At 56.2% G+C, this 20,424-nt stretch overlaps 1 protein-coding gene across 11 annotated transcripts in view; it reads right to left on the reverse strand.

Annotated features, from left to right (window-relative positions):
• PCBP3 (poly(rC) binding protein 3) overlaps positions 1 to 20,424 on the reverse strand; it is a 261,841-nt gene that overhangs the window by 48,150 nt on the left and 193,267 nt on the right. For 9 of the 11 annotated variants that reach the window (XM_039257125.1, XM_039257124.1, XM_039257123.1 and 6 more), the window contains exon 2: positions 14,700 to 14,826. In XM_039257125.1, the coding sequence (XP_039113056.1) occupies positions 14,700 to 14,709 (10 nt within the window). In that variant the 5' untranslated portion in view covers positions 14,710 to 14,826. Of the gene's footprint in view, positions 1 to 10,583; positions 10,626 to 14,685; positions 14,827 to 20,424 lie in introns of those variants that run through there. The other 2 variants (XM_039257121.1, XM_039257126.1) reach the window with 2 other exon arrangements.

Raw genomic sequence — 20,424 nt, forward strand, 5'->3', positions numbered from 1 at the left:
ACCCTGACGTCAGTGAGCATTCTACACGGCCTGCTGGCTTGTCTCTCGGGCGTCGAGACGGACAAATGTGATGGGGTTGGGGAGCCTGCTCCCCCCTCTCCCTGTTTGAGCGGCCACGGCGTGTTGGCCTCACGTCTAGAATGATGCAAAGTTTTTCTCTTTCCAGCAACATGTGGGCTTCATCCGGGGATGGGAGATGTCCAGGCCCACCTTCGAGGAAAGTGCCCCAGATCTGGTGTGCAGCCCACATCGGAGTGTGTCTCTTACACGTGTTCCAGCCATTCCAGAAATGTATTCCAAGACGAATGACATCTTTGCCGTGGAGGCAGGGCGGGACCCCCTGAGACCTGTGTCTGGTCCTGTCTCGGACACCCCCACCCGCCCCACAGCGAGGAGCTGTGTGTGAACTTGACCCTTCCTGAGGTCATGGCTAACAGACCCCTGGCTTCTCTGCACATCTAGCGCCTGTCTTATCTTCCCACGGCCGCTCTGGCCACAGCGGGAGGCCTTCGGTGGCAGGCCACTCCACTGGGCTCCCAGCTTTCGCCGGTGCCGGGTACGAGGGCAGGATGGGGGCGCACGGTCCTTGAGTGCCTCTCAGTGTGATGAAGAAACTGGATGACAGACTGGGACAGCTGGCCATCCAAAAGGTTGAAAACTGATATTCAGCCCCTACCTCAGCCCTCAGACGTACACTCCACAGAAGTCCAAGTTCCTCTTGTGGCTAGAAGGACAGCTTCTTGTGGCTTCAGGGTCCACAAGACATGAGGCTGGGGGCCCATTCCACGCTTCCACTGCACATCCCTCCCTCCTGCCCTTGCCGTGGGCAGGGACGTCGGCTGCCGCTGCTGGGAGAAGTGGCCTGGGCAGATCAGGCCGGAGAAGCCGGAGACAATGGCAGAAACACATGCCCACTCCCGCCCCCGAGGGGCACGCCAGCTTGGCACTCCGCAGGCACCAGGCAAGGGACAGCCCCTGTCTCCTGACATCCTGTGACTCGGCCCACTGGACAACAGCAGGGACACAGCTACGCTTACCGACCTCACAGACTCTCAAGGACGACAGCACGAGGCCTGACCTGATCACTGAGGCATCTGTGGTGATGCAGTGTCCCACCCGGGACGTCATGACAAGCCAGGCGTGGGGAACAGCGTGGGGACGGAGATGCCCAAGGCGGCGGGGGGCTCTGTGTGAAGCAGATGCTGAGTCGGGGTGAGCCGGCAGTGTGGGTTAGTAAGTTGCTTACTAACTGTTGTGACCACTGCCTGCACAGCACACCTGCCTGCTGTCACCTCCACGGTGGGTCCCCACACCCTGAGTTCCAGGGCCCAGGTAGGCCCCCTCCCCCGTGTGCCCAGTGACAGGGCCAGAGGCCAGCAAGGAGGAGCCACCACACCTCAAATGGGCACACAGGACCCAGAATAATCTCCACATAATTTTAAGAAGGAGTGAGTTTAATAGGGTGGCTCGCATTATACCTCTGTATACCAGCAAAAGCTAGCAGACGAATTTTTTCTTTTTTTAATGTTTTATTAAATTAATGTGAGAGAGGACAAGTGGGGGAGGGGCAGAGAGGGGGCATGTGAAGGGGCCCCACGTTGACATCAGTGAGCTGGATGCAGGGCTCAAACTCACGAACCACGAGATCATGACCCACCCAGGTGCCCCCAGAATGAATTTTCTAAAAAGGATACCATTTATAAGAGCATAAAAAATCAGTTAGGATAAATCTAACAGAAGGTGTGCAAAGCCTCTGTGTGGAACCTATACAATATCATTTACAGAAATTAGAGAAGACCTGAGAATTAGAGAAATCTATCATGTCCGTAGGCTGAAACACTCAATACTTAAGATGCTAATTCTCCCCAAACTGATCCACAGATTCAATTCTATACACAAGCTGGTTTCAAAACATGTGAAAAATCCATCAGGCCGAGAGAAGCCATGCTTCCCTTAGGAAAAGAACAGAGTGAGAAGTGCTATTTACAGGAAAGAGCAACTTAGCCCATGTGGCAGGGACACAGGAGACAAGCAGAGTCTGGGCACACGGGCACTCAGGGAGCAGGGCACGGTGCCCCAAATAAGCACACCCTGTCGGCAGCACTGGCGAGGGGAAAAATGCGACCTGAGCCCCACCCCCAGATAAACTCTGGGGGCTGTGTCCCTCACCGAGACCCCACAGGACACCAGCTATGTGAGTGGGAAGGACAGGAAGAGCTCTAGTGGGTAAACAGAGGCTGGCAGGATGGGCCACGTCGGAATCACGTGGTTTGTCAACAGACGGGAGAGAGAAGAGGGGCCCACGATGGGGGAGAAGGTCTTTGCAATTCATTTACTCACTCAAGGCTCCCATCCGGAAAACACTTCCGTGCTGCTCACGGAGAAGTGGGCATGTCCCGAGCGGCCACAGCCACATCAGACAGCAGTGGGTGTCATCGGCCACAAGCCAAGGACAGAGCACAGTCCGCGCGGCACCGGTACGGCGGGGACTCACAACCACAACTCAAGGCCTCACTCCGAGAGCTGGAGAGCGTGAGGCTGCCGGGGGGGCTCGGCCACTGCCCCCCACACTCACACCCGCACTGGCGGCGGGGAAGCTGGTCTCACCCGGCGGGCTGGCCACACGCATCTGAGCAGCTAGAGATTCTAACGAACGTTCTGGTCAAATGTTGACAGAAGCAGTAACATGCGAAGGTGAGTAACACATCCGACCTTCCTGAGGTCTATTCCTGGAGTGTCTGCAGCTTAGTATCAGGAATTCTGTTCACAGAATAGATTCACGAGGAACTCCACACCAGCACAACCCGCTGAGAGTGTCTCCCGTGTGTCGGGCACAGCACCCCCACCCCCGAAGCCCTGCGGGGAAGGCACATCTCCGTGTCCTGTGGCAGGTTGGGGGGTCGGGGATCAAGGGGGGAAGCCTGCAGCTCACAGTGGGAAGCAGGCAACCCAGACACCAAGGGCGCCCTCCGCACGCCCTGCTTCTCAGCAGCTGCTGGAAAGGCAACGAGTGTAGCGCAGAGCAGCCCGGACCAGGGAAGCAGGGCTGGGGCAGCGGCTCAGGGGACGGTAAAGATCATCTGTGCCCTGAAACTCGAGTCTGCGTTTTCATGACCGCTTTCTACTGGGGACGAGGCAGGGCACGGAGCTCCTGATTCCCACCTTTGTGACGACAAAGCGCTAGTTCATACCAAGAACCCTGAGGACCTGGGAGGAATGTTAGATAAAAACAACAGAAGAGAGGCCGCGGCGATGACCGTCGTCTCTTCGGTCAGGCCCGGGGCTCTGGGGACCGGAGCCCGCCCCGGGGATTGCTACCGCCCAGAGTCCCAACATGAGGAGAGGTGACATGTGGCCCCAAAGGGTCAGCTGGGGTGGTGGCTGCCCCTCATCCTTCTGATTGGGCTCAGGGGCCCCTTGCTCACTCCAAACACTGTCCTGGGGTGCAGGGGTGAGGCAGACCGGGCTGGCAGGGAGGGTGGGGGAAGTACCCGTATGGGGCACAGGAGCAAACCTCAGAGGAGGAGCCCAGAGCCACCTCTGCAGCCTTGGCCCTGGGGCCCCACGGAGAGGGGCTGTTCCCACCTGAGGGGCCCTGAGGGCAGGGGAGACAAGCAGGTGGCCCGGGCCGCTCCCGGGCACCAGCTCTGCCACGAGCCGTCCGGGCCCCGTTCCTCAGCAGGTGTCTTCCTAGGGTGCACAGGAGAAGGGTCCCCTTATGGCGAGGGCCAGCTGCTCTTCCCCCAGAGGACCTAGGTCACCTCAGCCTTCAGAACGAGAGAGCTCGTGGGCACAGAGACGCGACAGCACTGCTAACACAATCGCCAACCGTACGGCACGCAGACGGGACACAGAGGCCAGAAGGTGTGAGTGACATGTCCACGGTCACAGGGCGGGTGGGGACGTGCTGGCAGCCAAAGGCAGCCTGGCCCACCGTGTCGTGTGCAGCACGTGGCCCAGCCCGGCCCACCCAGCCCGATCCCGGCCGTTCCTGGTGCAGCCAGTCCTGCTGCGGCTGCCCGTGCAGCAGGCAGCGCATTTGTGAGGCCCGGTGGGCACACGCTGCCCGCGCCACCCCCGAGCCCCCCGTGGCCACGCTGGCGGGTGTCCTGGGTGCGTGGATGGAAGTTGTTAGAGGATCCGTCCAGCAGCACAGGCCAAAACCACTAATTGCTCTTAACTATGTTGGAAAATAAGCTAAAATCAGTTCAGTAGGTGATCTCCTTCCACATCTTAATATTTTAATAACATTGTCATGATGCTGAAAAAGGACGTCTACTAAAAATAAAATACAGAATTAAAAAAAAAAAGATATAAGCGAAAGCAAGTAAAGCCATTAAGAGTCTTCTCAAATGAAGGGAAAGAAACCTGGGGGGCGAGAGGAAACATTGAAGACAGCACTCGTGAGTAAAAGCCGACGGGGGTAAAAGCAGGGTAAGAGGGACCAGGTGACCCGCGTGCTAAAAGCAGACAAGCTCGACACGGATGCAGGAGGCAGCACCAGAGAACGAAAATTAAACAAAAATAAGTTCAGGGGGAAAAGGCAACTTAGATAAAAGAAATAAAATATTTAGCTCAGAAAATTCAAGTTTAAAAGATGACTAAAACATACAGAAAACCAGCTGAAAACCTACGGAGACCGGAGGGCTGGAGCCGGAGCTGGCACAGCAGACCCAGCGTCTTTGATGAGCCCCAGGGAGGCAGGGGCTCCGGTGGCTGGGGACAGCGCCCCCTGCTGGGGGAGCTGCCTGCCTGCCTGCTCGCACCGCTAAGCGTCCAGGGATGGAGCTGAAGGGCGGGAGGGGGATGGGTCAGGGGACAGCAAGGTGGCGCCAGAGGGAGGCCTGCCCCCACGAGCCCCTCGCTGTGCCAAGGGGTCCGTACTGGTGAGCATGTCCCACGCTGCAGGAGCCTACAGAGGGGCGCCCCTGGGGTGGGCCTCTCTCTCTGCCAGACTCACCCTGCGGGGTGGCCACCTGACTGGTCTTGGCCGTGTACAGGACTCGGGGGTCGCCTCAGCAGCAGGATGGGGGCAGTGAGGCCCCAACCTTCCCCACGCAGAGACCATAGGCACCCCTCCCCCGAGCCAACGCTCCTGATGAGCCTTAATCCCCTGCATTTCAATCCTGACGGCCCCTTAATCCTGCGAACCTGCAGCGGCCTGCCGCTCGGATTTACATGCCACGGGCCTGGTTTGCTTCTTTTTTAAATGTCTGTTTATTTTGAGAGAGAGAATGCATGTGTGTGCTCGAGTGCACTTGCACACAACCACGTGGGAGAGGGGCAGAGAGAGAGGGAGAGAGAATCCCAAGCAGGCTCTGGGCTGTCGGCTCAGAGCCCCACACGGGGCTCGGACTCAGGAACAGTGAGATCATGACCTGAGCTGGAGTCAAGAGTCGGACGCTTGAATGACCGAATCCCCCAGGCGACCCTGCTTTTATTTCAGGGCACGTCAGAGAAAGATACGGTCACGCGTGGCTCTGACCTTGGTGTTCCCACGTGCCCAAACACAAAGGTGGGCGTGTGAGTCTGTGCATGGCTGCAGCACAGGTAAGCCGGACAGAGCAATCGGCGTGGGCTGTGCAGAGTGCAGAGCCTGTCACGCGAGCTTCGTTACCCAGGGACTCTGCGGAGCCCGACATTTAATGGCGGGGAGGTTCCGTGGGAGCTGCCAGCGCTGACCCAGCACCAGGGGTCTCCTGACAGGACACAACTGAGGCGGGAAGCAGGCTCAAGTGAGGACACGCAGCTCCTGGCTCCCTCCTGGCTCAGCCACTGTGTCCCATCGTGGGCTGGGTTTTTGCACATTGGGAGTCACAGGACGGGGCCAGGGGCGCTGGTGGCGCCCAGGCACCGGACAGTTGACCCATCGTACATCTGGGACCCAGTGGCTGTTCCGGAGGCAGGTGCCGTGGACACAGCCAGGGGCCAGGTCAGCAGGAGGGTCTCCCGGCCCTGTCCCTTCCCTCCTCTACCCTGGCCTGAGGCAGGGGCTCAGAAAGTCACGGATACACATCTCCCGGTCACCTGGGCCACTGGCGTTTCAAAGATTGACTGTGACAGCAGCAGCATCCTTTTCAGAACCAGTAAAAAGGACAGAACCGAGAGGCAAACGAATTCCAGCAGAGCTGGTCCGGCTGAGGGGTGAGTGCCTGTGACACAGCAGGGCCTCGCAGGCTCTGAGGCAGGCAAACCCAGGGGACAGAGCCTGAATGCCCCGCCCACCGAGGGACCCTTTCCTTAGCATTTCCAGACATACACTACCTTTTGTTTTGCGTAAATGTCACACCATGTGTGCTCTGTGACTCGATTTTAAAACGCGGGTATAAGTCACAGGCATGAAAACACACTCAATTTTAAGTGCACACGTTGATTTTCACACATGCACCTCTCCATGTGACCATCTCCACAGCACGGAACATTCCAGACCTGAGGGGAGGCGCCTCTGGCTGTGTTCTGCAGCCCCCGCCAGCCCACCCAGCACCGCTGGCTGCTGTCCCCAGGGTGCCTTCACTGTTCTTCAAGCCCACAGGGTCCCCATGCTTCTGTCACACAGAACAGCGTCCCTGAGCGCCGTCCGTGCCGTGGAAGGCCACAGTCGGGTTCTCTCCAGGGTGCCGGGGTGCCAGCGTGGGCACTTGTGGCGGCCCTTCTCCAGTGTGGGGCTGAGGGACAAGTCGGTGCGGGGACATAGGCCTCGTCGGGGCTGCGCCCAGGGCCACCTCAGCCCTTGCCGGCCTCACCCGACAGGTCTCCATGAGGGACGACCCGCTCACTTTCATGTCACCCAGCGCTCACCGTCCTGGTGCCGGGCGCCGACGGCCCCTTCCTCCCTTATAAACAACACCGCACACACGCCTGTGGTGACAGACTCCTGGAGGAAAGCCGCCGGTCTGTCCGCACAGACGCTGGCGCGCCGCCCGCCGCCCGTCACGGTGGACGCTCACCGAGCTCGAGGGCTGCATCTCTTCAGAACCACAGGTATCTCTCCGCGGTTGTGGGCCCCCTCCCGAGGGGTCCCTGTCACATCCGTGGCCTTTGTACTGGGCCGCGCCTGTCCCCTGCAGGCCGGGCATGCTCAGGTACCGCGTGAGCGCGTCCCCTCTGCTTGGCGGCGGCGGGATGTGTGCTTTGCCGAGAATGCCCAGCCCCGAAAGAGACTTTAAAAAGCTCCACGTACGTTTTGTGGGAGCCCTTGGCCCTTCACAGTTTTGTTTCCGTTAGCTCCTCAGTCCCTCTCAAACACACTGCTGTTGGTGTAAGGTCAAGTCCAAATGTGGCGTCTTTTTAGAATAAATGCCTAATTAACCCAATGTGATTTATCGAACAGCCCATCCATCCTACTGACTCAAATGCCACTTGCACGAAAGCAGAACAGAACGAGCCCCCGTCCCTCCAGCTGTGTCCCCACCCACGTGTCCTGTCTGGCAGGCTCCTTACCTGCACCCGGGAGTATGTTTGCACACAGACGCTTTCCTGTTTCCACTCTTGGGTTCTTTTGGGTGCCCTTCCCCCTCCACGCTTTGGTCTGGGGGCTGCCTGCTCAGGGGAGGGGGCCCCGGGTGGGGGCGGGTGTGCATGGCCGGCTCATGAGCTGGCCATCCTCGGTGTCTCTGGAGCTCGTCCCCCGCCTCCGGTCAGGACCCCGGAGGTGCTGGCCAGGACAGTGGCTCCTGGGGCCCCTGGCCAGCCGGCAGGTGAGGGTGTGGTGAGGGCCCGAGGCCTCTGTGTGGCAGTGGGGTCCCGCGGCTTACCCAGGGCACGGACACCACGGGCCCCGTAGGACCTCCGCACAGGACGCACCTGCACGCCAGGCTCGCACACCACGTAAAGCCGGAGGCCGCACTGAGGGGCTCCCCACAGGCAGGTCTGGCTCCTGTCTGACCCGACAGATCATGAGACCCCCACGCTCTACAGCACGGGCACTCGGCCAGGACACTCTCGGCCTCCGATCTGGCCGCGCCCGCGGGCCACTCGCTGCACCAGTTGTGCCGCGTGTGCTTGGTCCCCGCGGCTCCCCCACCCACATGTGTGTCTGCATTCCGGCTCACTCAGGGTCCAGACAGACGGCCAGGGCAGGGGTGCCTGAGAACCTGCATCTCCGGAGAGTTCTTAGGTGATGGTGATGGCCCAGGACCTTCTCCGAGAACCACTGACTGCTCGATTCATTAAAATAACGCGGCCGACACTCTGAGAGAAGGAAGCCCAAGCCCCCCCCCCCCCCCACCCACAGGCACGCCACACATGCAGGCTCTGCCAACGGATGGCTCTGGTCCTCGGTGCCCTGACCTCCGAAGCCCCCACCTCACCCAGAACGGAGATGTCCTTCCACAGGCTCCAGCTGTGGGGCACGTGGAACCCCAAACCTCCCTGAGGCTTCCTTGCTCTCTGGGTGGGTTCCTGCGTCCTTCGGCGGGTTCGGGCCTCACAGAGACGGCACACGCCCCGGGCAGACCAAGCCCTGCAGGCAGGCCAGGCCCAAGGCCAGCGCGGCCCTTTCAGTCCCCATGTGAGTCAAGGCCAAGGTGCTGAGCATGCTGTGCAGAGACACCCCCTGCCCGCTGTGTGCTCGCCTCCCGGGTCGGCGGGAGAGAGAAGGGCCTGTCTGGTGCGGGTGCGTGTGGCCGGGTTTGGAGGGCCGCACCCTGTTGCTGTGTTAGGATGTTCTCCTGAGGAGTACACAGGGACACAGCCTTGTTGCTTCTGCACTGTTACGTTTATGCTATTTCTGGAAAACCAATCATCCTCGCCTCCAGTAAGTAAGGGAAAATAGACATCCCATAACCTAACGGGGATGCTGGTTTTGTTTCATTTTTCCTGAAGGTGATAAATTAGGGAGGGGAGGGTATGATTTTATAATTTCATTAACGTGAACGTACACGCTCGTCACCCTCGTGTGTATGAGTCTCACTCCCACCCAAGGTGACCGTGTGCACACGTCACCCTCATCACGGGAACGCACACCAGCAGGGCAGGGAAAACGAGCCTGTTAAAGAGGGCGCCCATGTACGCGGGGCTTTCCCCAAGCATAAAGGAAGCATTTATAATCACAGATAATAAAAACTTCAGAGGGTGCCTGGGTGGCTCAGTCGGTTAATTGTCTGACTTTGGCTCAGCTCAGATCATGATCTCATGGTTCGTGGGTTTGAGCCCCACGTCGGGCTCTGTACTGACAGCTTGGAGCCTGGAGCTGCTTCAGATTCTGTGTCTCCCTTTCCTTCTGCCCCTCCCCTGCTCACACTCTGTCTCTCTCTCCCCACCAAAAAAACAAAACAAAACAAAAACCCAAAAATCATTAAAATTTTTTTTAAAACTTTGGAATTTTCTGCCCTATCTTAATGAAAAAGCAGAAAAATTTCTCTTTCTTCAAGACTGAAAAATAGAGAAGAGCTTTTTAGAAATATTACATGAGAGTCGTTTGATGGCTGCGGGCAAAAGGGAACGGGTATCATCGTCTGCTGCAGAACTCCTTTCACGAAGGGAAAGCTTCCCTTGCCACCCTGGGTACACCTGGTGGTTTTACAGCTAACAGCAGAGTACCTCCCGGTCCACACCTACTTCCGTGAGCCTAGCCACAGACCCACGTGTCCTGGAAAGCTGCTGAAAATACAAATTTTAAATATTTTCTCTCAGAAAGGTAAAAAGCTTTTCTCCTGCAGAACATCCTCAAATCAAATACCATCATGACTTTGCTTCTGGAGGACTGTTCTGGAAGGCTCCTCGCCCAGCAAACCCAAAGAGGAGTGTGTCTTTGTGTACATATGGCCTCAGCAGCCAGCCCATTGCACAGACACTGCCCACAGTTAATAGCCCACTCACGACCTGACAAAATATGCCCGTCAGAAGGACCCTTAGCTAAAGGGTATTTCAGGTCATTTACAGGACAGCTAAGAAACTTGCTTGTCATTTATAAGCTACAAAACTCCTATTAGCTTTACAAACAGTTTTAAACGATTACACATTCCACATCTGCTTTGTCACGAAGGAATCACATGTACTGAGCCTCCACACACCAGACAAGGATGTCATCTCTCACTGTAAGTAAGAACTCCAAGGGTGCATGCTGTCCACGCACGAAAAGTGTGCGCGGATTAACCTGGCTCTGATATGTGCATTCCATGGTGCTTTCGCGCTAATGGAAGCCAGTAGCTCACCTGTTCAGCGCAGAGGCTGATGTCCGCACGCAAAGGCGCTGGCCGCTGGCCGCACCGAGAGCGTGGGACCGAGACTGTGGGGTGGCCAGCGTGTGCGGAGCCCTATTCCTGAGCCTGGCCCCAGAGTCACTGGGAGCTGTAAAATCGCACCGTTCATCTTTCTACGTCGTAACAAACACTTCAATGTTATAAACAGTTGACCTTGATCCCTACAAAGGAGCCACAGAATCAAAGCAGGACCTCACGTGAGTATCTTCGCCTGGACGTCTGAAATCACTGCAGATGTGACACCGGCTCTACCTTGTCCGTCACAGGGAAAGTGCTGCGCTGGCCACAGCAGGCTCTCCTGACACCTCCCCGGCGACCTGTGCGTGCCCCACTACTTGACACCTGGCCAGAGTGGCCTCCCCCGGCCGCAGCACCCCTTACCTCGGAACAAAGCAGCTCTGGGAGGTCGGGAGGGGCCGGCTGGATGCGCCTCTCAGACAGATGGTCACTCTCCTTGTCTGGAGAAGATGAACCGCTAAAGGAGAAAAATCAGAGTGGGCTTTGTCCTAACCAAGGGAGGCTACAAATCCCATTGGCCTCAGGTTGGAAACCGCGTGACATGGGACCGGGCACATGTGACCTACTTTTCGCCCAACTCCCCTCATTCCATCGGAGGGGTGCACCCGGCACTGCTGTGCTGTCATTTCAATGACTCCTTCCCCCGCACAGGGGCCAGTGCACAAACGGGCGCGCCTGCAGGACACGGACGCGGCAGCTCGGCTCGGGAAGGAGGCGTGAGCAGGGCCGCAGGGATGAGAGGCGGCTCTCGGGCCCCGAGCCGTCGCTGCGGCGGTCGGCCCTGCACGGAGCCGGTCCCGCTGGCACACTCGGTCCTGGAGCTGCATGGTGAGGTGCCCGAGGCAGCGCCAACCGCCAATGTTCTCCTTTCGCCATTTTTTAAAAAATCTAGAGCTGCAGGTCTGGGCCTGAAAGCCAGCCGCACACACGAGCTTGGAAGCGCGTGAGCACCGTGTGTCCCAGAGAGCCGTCCTGATGCCGGGCTCCGGTGTGGGCGGCACTGGCGGGGCGGCTGACTCGCCTGTGAGAGGTGGCGGGTGACGCGCTGGTTGTGCGTCTGCCCGTCTGAACGGGCACCGAGCAGGAGAAAGTCACCCTCGGTCCACCTTGTACTTATTGCTGTGACTCACCACCTCGCACGAAATCAGATGCGGACACGTAATAAAAACACAGACGCAGGGAGGAACTGGCTACGAAGACAGGCCGTGGCCTTCAAGGCCACACAGGCGGTGAGGAGTGCAGGTCCCACGGACCAAAGTCAGCCTGACTGTGCAGCACAGGAAAGAAAATGAAAAATGGCACAAATATCGGATGTGCATTACAGAAGAAGACAGGAAAGGCATTTATGCAAAAATAAGCTGTCATATCATCAGTGAGGGAGATGACCCGATACTGGGACACTTTGAGATCTGCCGAGTCAGACTTTTCTCTAGGACGTGTGTGTCATTGAAGTTTTACAAAAACAGGACCAAACCACCCACATTCATCCTCATGTGACATTCTTCTCATGTAACATCACATATGAAATATCTTTATGTCAATATATTTAAATCTACACAACAGCGATCATACTCCCGGGGCGTTCTTACTATTCTGATCATGCATGACATTTTAAACAGATTCTTTTTTTTTTTTTTAATGTTTTATTTATTTCTGAGAGACAGAGACAGCATGAGGAGCAGAGAGAGAGAGGGAGATACAGAATCTGAAACAGGCTCCAGGCTCTGAGCTGTCAGCACAGAGCCCGACGCACGGCTCGAACCCACAAACCGTGAGATCATGACCTGAGCCGAAGTCGGACACTCAACCAACTGAGCCACTCAGGCATGACATTTTATGTAGAAGAGTGTAACCCATCTGCAAGGCTTGTGTTCCCAGGTTTTGAGCTGTCATATTAAAGGAAGTCTTCACAATAATCTTTGGGTGGCCCTCTTTCCGCCCCCTCTTATTTCCTTGGAAGACATAGTTACAGATAAAATTCCAGGGTGGAAGGACACATGTGCTTGAAGCTCGGCACAAAGGGACAAGCTGGCCACGACAGAGGCCGCTCCTGTGCTCCACGCACCCTGGACAGGCTCCGTCATCAGGGCTCCACCGAGCACGGAGTCCCCGGGAAGTGAACCACCAGCGGCCAAGCTGAAAGCCCCCAAGGCCCCTGCCGTGTGTCTGGTGCTGCTGGCTAAGTCCCACCAGGCAGCGGGTCTCCGTGTGGGACAGTCCTTACTCTCTGACGGACGTGAAAGAGCAGCACAGTCACACATGGCTTCCTCCCGCTCATACGGCTCGGGCCATCGAAACCTGGCTCTTGCCCACCAGGTGGCCGACAGCGTCAAGTGCTGCTGAGAGCCGGGGTGGGGGAAGGCACTGAACACTGGCTGGGGGTCCGGCCCAGGCAGGCCTTGGACCCTGATGCAAGGGGAGCAAGTGGTGATGGCCAGGCCAGCTGTTCTGTCCGGGGGACAGAGAGACGAGCTGGTGTGCTGCCGAGGGGCATGCCTGCCTGTTTTATGCACGTAAGAAGCAGAAAGAGCCCAGATGGAAAGAAAGTGGTACGAAGGAGGGACATGAAGGACCAGGGTCACCAGCCACAGAGAAAGAGCTGAGGGTATGGGGGCCACAGAGGAGAAGAGAGTGTGCAGCCTAGACGTCCAGAGAAACCAAGGGACAGGGGCACCCAGCTGCCAGGGGCAGAAGTGAGGATGTGACCTCGGGCAGTCTCAGGGTGGAGGGCACATCAAAATGGGGCAGGGGGGGGTTGGAGCCCGCCTGCACGCAGCACACCTCCTGGAGGCGGGCCAGCCGTGGGCAATCAGGGTTTGCATTCGCTGCGGCGCGTTGGGCTCGGCGGCCAGTCGTCTCCTGGATGGCTGTGTGTTTTCTTTATTAATGGATTCCACCACCGCGTCTGCCTGACATGGGGTCAGATGCCTGGACCATCTAGCACGTGGGTACCTGGCAAGCGCAGCCAGGCAGAGGGCAGGGCCCCCGTGCACACGCTGCCGGGGAGGCAGACAGCCCTGGGTGAGCCCCCTGGGCTCCCAGCCTTGGTGAGAGCCTGTCCTCCACAGGGTTAACCCCGGTCGGCCCTGGCTCCAGTTTGCATTAACTGGCCTCACTTTTGACCACAGCCTGGGACACACCAGTGGTAACAACGGAGGCTTCTCTTGTGGCTCCCACCCAACTCCAGCAGAGTTCAAGTCCTCTGTGACCAGTCACTGACATTCAGCCCAACCAGACACCTGGAAGGTTAAATGGTTTTAGCCATCCTCAGTGGAAGAACAACAGAAAAGAGCACAACGACACAGGACACAGGCTTACAGAATTGGGTCAAGCACCACGGGATTAAAATGCTGAGCTGCAATTAAAAAACAAAAAATTCAAACAGACAACACGTGGGCAGGGCAGAGAGAAGCTGGTACTGAGAACAATGAAAACATTCGGAAAGTCAGTGAGGAGCCCAGGGTCCCTTATTATTAACTTGTGACGTTTGCAAGAGGCACGTGTTTCTTTGACAACCACCCGGGAAGCACATGAACTCAGAGCCTACATAATGCTTGTGTCGGGAATCTGGATGAGTAAAATCACGCGGCTTACAGATCCTCGACGGCCACCTCTGTGTCTCTGGGTCAGCAAAGCACCCTAGGATGTGTTCTCGAGGCCTCAGCAAAGCCCGTGTCACATCAACACACAGATGAATAAACTACCACTGGCTTGGGGGCGACCAAGGCACGTGCCCTATGGAAGGAACCCGAGGCCTCCCTCTGGGGCCAGAGAGAGTCGGTCCTGCAGGCTCAGAGCCTGTGAAGCTGGTCAGAGAGTATATGGCCCTCAGGGTGCTGGAGTGCACACACACACACACACACACACACACACACACGTGCAAGCACACACACGCTCCTGCACCCATGCGCACGTGCTCTGACACCTGGCACACACGCCCCTGCCCACGCACATCCACACCCACGGCGCCGCACGCTCGCACACACGGAGGGGCCGTCAACAAGGCCAGGCTAGTGTGCAGAGCTCAGCACGGGGGCCCGGCACGAGGCTTGCGCTCATTTCTGACACAAATAAACAAAGTGACAACAGGCCCACCCAGCATTGTTCACAAGACAGTGGGAGGAGGGCCAGGAGGGGTAAAGGCAGGGAATGCTCAGGGGAACACATTGCTGAGGGTTGCTGCGCCCCCCGTCCATTCGAGAGAAAGCGCTGTGGACAAGCGCGCTGTCTCAGCTTGGACCGCTTCTCCAAACCCCACCCCCACTCGGGGGCAGCCGGGAAAGCTCTTCCTCCGCGGCCACAAGGCGCCTGCCTTTCTCGGTTAAGCTTCCCGGCACTTCTCCCCGGGGACAGCGCATCACGGACAGAAGAGGGCCCATCGCGCACTGCCCCACTGCTCTCCAGGCGGGGTTTGAGCCTGTTACCTGCGGTCCCGGGAAACAGACAGACAGGTGACAAAACATACCTGCAGCCACTCACCTTCCCCCATAAGCGGAGTCAGAGCAGGCCCATAGACAGTGGGTGTTCAGTCAGAGTCGCTGTGACCTAGAGCATCACAGCTGCCGCCGGTGACTGACGGGGCCGACTTGCCCCGGGGCTCACCTGCCTGAAACACAGAACACACGCACGTGAGTGTGCACAGTCACGATCTTGCCCATTAGGAGCGAGCTTCCCCAGAACTGTGTCTTGCATTTGACAGACCCGCAGACACGTCTTAAACATGCAGGATACAGAGGCGAAACGCCAGCGAGAAGGTATCCTGGGAACGCTGCCTTCGAAGCCCCACACGGGGAGGCTCAGAACGTGAGGAGGCTTCCGTGGTATAAACGAGAAGTCCAAAATAAGCCGTTTGGTAAAACTATGCCAACTCTTGAGCATGTAAATGAAGCAGTCAGCCTTCCACAGTGTTTGGTCCCATTCTCTCCCGCTCCCTCCCCCGATGCTGATTTAGGAAGAACATTCATGAAAGTGCACTGCTGGCTTTCCACCCTCACAGGAAGTGTGGTCACACCCGTCTGGGCGCACACTCCTGTGCCGGCAGACCTGCCTGCCTCGCCACCAGTGGCTTCCCAGAGAGAGTCAGTTTCACCTGGGCCTAAGTTTCCTAATTTTTTACTTTTTGAATTCACTTTGATTGCCCAACTGGGAATCTCATCCCCAGTCACAAGTAGCTACTTTCACACTTACTCCTCTTTGCTGTGTTATAATTCTATCCCATAGGTGTATATTTTGACCTCCCTGAATTATTGTGATAAACATTGGAAAAGGCTTATTTACAACAGCATCCAACACTTGGAATTGTGAGGTCATAACACCAAAAATAATCAGAAAGCTATGATCAAGGTCTTTGCTTTTCTCTAAGTTTCTCTAAGTCAATCAGGTAACCACTTTAGTTAATAAACCACAGTGCTGAGTGACTTTCTTCCAAGCTCAAAGGTCTTATCTGTGTAAAACATAGAGATTCAAAAGGAAACAAACTAGAAAACACCAAAGGCCAGGAAATTTCATGGAAGGTGCTTCTGAATAGGAACCTGTGTCTTCTGACAGTGCCTCAGTCAGGATGACAGTCACACACAAGTGCAAGAGAAGGTTCCGTGTGCTATTGGCTGGAGGGCCGGAAAGGCCATCCCTTGCTGAGTTAGGTCTTTTTTTTAAGGTTTTATTTTGAGAGAGAGATAGAGAGAGCACAAGTGGGGAAAAGGCAGCAAGAGAGGGGAGAGAGAATCCCAAGCAGGCTTCACACTGTCAGTGGAGAGCCTGACACGGGGCTTGAACTCCTAAACCGTGAGATCATGACCTGAGCTGATATCAAGCTGCTCAATGGACTGAGCCATGCAGGTGCCCCTGAGTTAGGTCTTAAGGTCAGTCAGTGGGAATTCAGCAGAAAGCAATGGAAGTATGTGAACAGGGAGGCCGTGACAACTCCATGGGGAAACAATGGTCTTCGAAACATGTGGCATGGGGACAACTGGACGCCCATATGCGAAGAATGGACCTCACAACACATTGGGTCATTGAGTCAAAATGGACCAAAGACCTAGGCTTAGGAGCTAAAACTACAAACGCTTAGAAGAAAACCTTGGGAAAAATCTTTATGACATTGGATTTGGCAATCCCAGGTGTGATCACAACATCAAAAGCACAGGCAACGATGACAAAACAAAGATAAATTGGACTCCACCAAAATGAAGAACTTTTGTGCATGAAAGGGGACTAACGAGAGAGAGAAAAAACAAGCAGCAGAACAGGAGGAAATGCTTACAAATCATGTATCTGAGAAGAGATGAATGTCCAGACCACGGACAGCTCCTGCAACTCAACAATAAATACATTTTTTTTCATGCGCAAAGGATCTGAATATGTATTTCTCTAAGGTAGATGGACTAATGGCCAAATCAGCACCTGAAAAGACGTTGACTTCATTAGTCATTAGGAAAATGCAAAATGAAAACCACAGTGAGATCCACTTCACACCCACTGGGACAGCAGTGCCAGTAATAAGAGTAACAGCAGTGATGATATCAATAATAATGAGGAGGGGGGAGGAGGAGGGGAAGGGGGAGGAGGAGGAGGAGGGAAAACAGGAAATTACAAGTGTCAGCCAAGATGTGGAGACACATCGTGCAATGCTGGTGGAAGCAGGAAGTGGTGCAGCCATGTTAAACAGTCTGGCAGGTCCTCAAAAAGTTAAGCACAGAGTTACCGTGTGACCTAGCGGTTCCACTCCTAAGTGTCCCCACATGAGCAATGAAAACATGTTCCCACACAAGTGGGTGCATGAATGTGCACGGCAGCAAGATTCACAATAGCCAGAGTGGCAGCAGCCCAGATGCTCATCAGTGAACTGATGGATCGACAAAATGCGGTCTATCCACACGACGGACTATCATTAAGCCACAGAAAAACGGAATGAAGCCTCCATAATGCAACGTGGGTGAGCCTGGGAAACACGGTGCTGAGCGAGAGGAGCCGGACACAGAAAGCCAAGCCCTGGACAACGCCACGCAGATGAGGTGTCCGGAGCAGGCAGGTCCACGGAGACGGGGCGTAGACCTCGGGCTGAGGAAAGAGGCACAGGGCCAGCCATGTGACTAGAGATGTGTACGCGGCTTCCTCTGGGGTGATGAAGTGCACAGTACTTAGCGGTGATGGCCGTGAACCTTGTGAATATACTGGAAGCTGCTAAAATGTACACTTTCACAGTGTGGATTTTATGATATGTGAACTACATTCAATTAAAAAAAGGCAATATAGACTCAAAAGTTTTTTTTAAAATCAGTGAAGGAAAACTCTCATGAAACATGCAGAACTAACACGATTACCTGGCTCTCACAGAAAGCACACCTACACGACACAAAATAAAAAGGCACAAACTCCTAAGGACTGAAAAATCAGGAGGAGAGAGGACAGCCAGCGTGAGTTGCCAACACGACACTGGGATCTGGAAAGTGGATGAAAACTCAGTAAATAATCTGGCGAAGCCAAGAAAACTGAAACCGGAGCCGTCAGGAATTAAGGCACGGGTTCTAGAACGGCTCCACAGGTAAATCGTGGCTACAGAGGTGGAGCTGGAGGCAGGTATAAAAACGAGGGCAATCATCAAACTTTTCTGGAAGGAGGCGTCGGGCCCCCGGAAACCCTCCTTCACGGACAACTGGACGTGTCCCCCTGCAGAGGGGGCTGTTGGGGACACAGACTCAACCACAAGTGGTTCTTGAGACAGTGAGGTGCCAGATAAAAACGGGGGGAAACAGATAGAAGGAGGGCGGCAGCCCCTCCCCCACGGCTCCGGAATTGGAGCAGGCAGCGTGATGGCGGAGGGGTAAGGCACAAGGGCCCCAACCAGCAGAGACAGCGTCTCCACTCACAGTGCAATGAAACCAGAAATTAGTGACCTTTAGCCAAAGGACATTCCATCTGCAATTCTCAAGAGAGCAGGGCTCTTCAAGGCACAGGGCCCTGAAAATCCCTAGGTTGGGAAGAAACGCAGGGGGACGAGAAATCTCCGAAGCGGGTGACAAACAGACCCATTTGTGCAGTGACCCACTTCTTCCAACGTCACAGCACTCAGGGAGCCGGGACAGCAAGCGTGCTGTGCAGCTACACCCGGGAATCTAGGGGAATGCGGGGAGGAAACACGCTTGGTGTGGGGAGGGGAGGGAGCCGGGCAGGCGGTGAGGGCCGCGCCTCGCGCCCCCACCTCCCGCCCCCACCTCCGAGAGGACCCACTTAGGCGCCCCGCTGAGCAGGCCGCCACAAGGAATCAGCTTCAGAGGCGAGTGCTCCCGGCCTCCTGGGCGCCGTGTGGACAGCAGCAGCCCGTTCAGCCGCACCCCCCACGTGCACACACACTCACGCTCGCACACACACGCACGCGCGGCCTAAGCAGCGCACGCTGCCATCTGCGCTCAGAGAAGGGACTGGGCTTCTCCAGAAGGTGAACGTCAGACTCCTGGGAGGCGAGGTGCTCTCCTCCCTGCCTCCCTGCCCGCCGGCCTCCTCCATGCTGTCCTCGCAACGCCGGCCTCCTCCATGCTGTCCTCCTGCGAGAGCACGAGAGTGCGGGAGAGGGTGAGGAGGGGACGGCGCGGGGTGGGGGAGGGGAGGACTCCCCAGGAACCACGCCGGGAGGGGGTGGAGGCCACCGAAAGAGTGGGGGCGGGTGTCTGGGGAAGACGGGGCTGTGCGCGGGCTGGGACACAAACGAGAAGCCCTGCTATGTTCCCACAGCAGCCCGGCTCTCTGTGGGCCACAGGCTGGAGGGAAGAGGGACAGGAGCGGCTGCGGAGGCTCGGCCACACGCAGCCCAGGGAGAAGGTAAGCGTCCACGTGAGAGAAGAAGCCCTCAGACCCAGGAGGGCCCAGAACTTGGGGTTCAGTCTGACTGGGAACCCAAGCCAGACCCGCAAACTGCCTGGTGGGAGGTGCCAGCGCCCCGGCCAGGAGCAGCCCCGGCAGCTGCGCCCAGATCCGATGAGGTCACGGTAGGGACGCAGAGCACAGGACACAGACTCGCGCTGCGTGTGCCTGCCACCCGCGCCCCACGCCCGGAGGCTGTGCCAGTCCGCGCCCTCTGCTCCGAGGCTGGGCCCCGCGCTCCGAGGCTGTGCCCTGTGCTCAGAGGCTGTGCCAGTCCGTGCCCAAGCTCTGAGCCTGTGCCCCGCACTCCGAGGCTGTGCCAGTCTGTGCCCAAGCTCCAAGGCTGTGCCCCGCACTCCGAGGCTGTGCCCCGCACTCCGAGGCTGTGCCAGTCTGCACCCTGAGCCGGGAGGCTGTGCGTTCTCCCCTCTCGGGGAACAAAACAAAACGTGGCCATGCTCTAACTCATGGGGCAAGTTTCAACAAATTTTGAATACATGGAATCAACAGCCTATGCTCTCCACCCACTAGGCAATTACATTAGAAATCACTAGCAAAGGATAACTTGATAATAACTCCGACCTAACGTTAAAAAAACCCTTCTAAATAAGAAATGGACGGAGTGACATAATGGTAGAAAGTAATTAGACCAATAAATTCGCAGCATATCAAACTTTGTGGCAAGTGGCTACAGTAAAATTTAGGGAAAAAACTTGGGCCTTAAAACCCTATATTAGGAGTAAAGGGAGGTCAAACATTAATGAGTAAAAAATCCAACTTAATTTAGAAAATAGGAGGGGCACCTGGGTGGCTCAGTTGGTTAAGCGTCTCACTCTTGATTTCAGCTCAGGTCATGATCTCCTGGTTCATGAGTTTGAGCCCCATGTCAGCACAGAGCCTCCTTGGGATTCTCTCTCTCTCCCTCTATCTCTGCCCCTTCCCTGCTCTCTCTCTCACGCTCTCTCTCAAAATAAATAAAATAAATATTAAAAAGTTTAGAAAAAAACAAAGTACCTAGAAGGTAACAACAAAGAATAGATTAGAAGTTAAGACAAGATATGAATCAATTGAGAAAATGAACAAAGATAAATTTTAGTTCTTTAAAAAAGGTCTAAAACTACAGAGTCCTCTGATGACATTGATAAAGGAAAGTAACGGCGAAGGCACAGCCGGTACTGGCTGCGAGGAGGAGGGGCCTCTGGTTCTGGACCTGACGGCGCGGACGCAGCGCTCCCCATTCTTCCTGCTGAGTCCAACTAAAACCCCTGGACAGTAAACATGAAACAAACCCAAGAAAGCCTGGGGAAGGGGCGCCTGGGGGGCTTAGTCGGTTAAGCGTCCGACT

The sequence above is a fragment of the Hyaena hyaena genome, unplaced genomic scaffold (assembly GCF_003009895.1).
Source record: "Hyaena hyaena isolate Hyena2069 unplaced genomic scaffold, ASM300989v1 scaffold_600, whole genome shotgun sequence".
Lineage (NCBI taxonomy): Eukaryota > Metazoa > Chordata > Mammalia > Carnivora > Hyaenidae > Hyaena > Hyaena hyaena.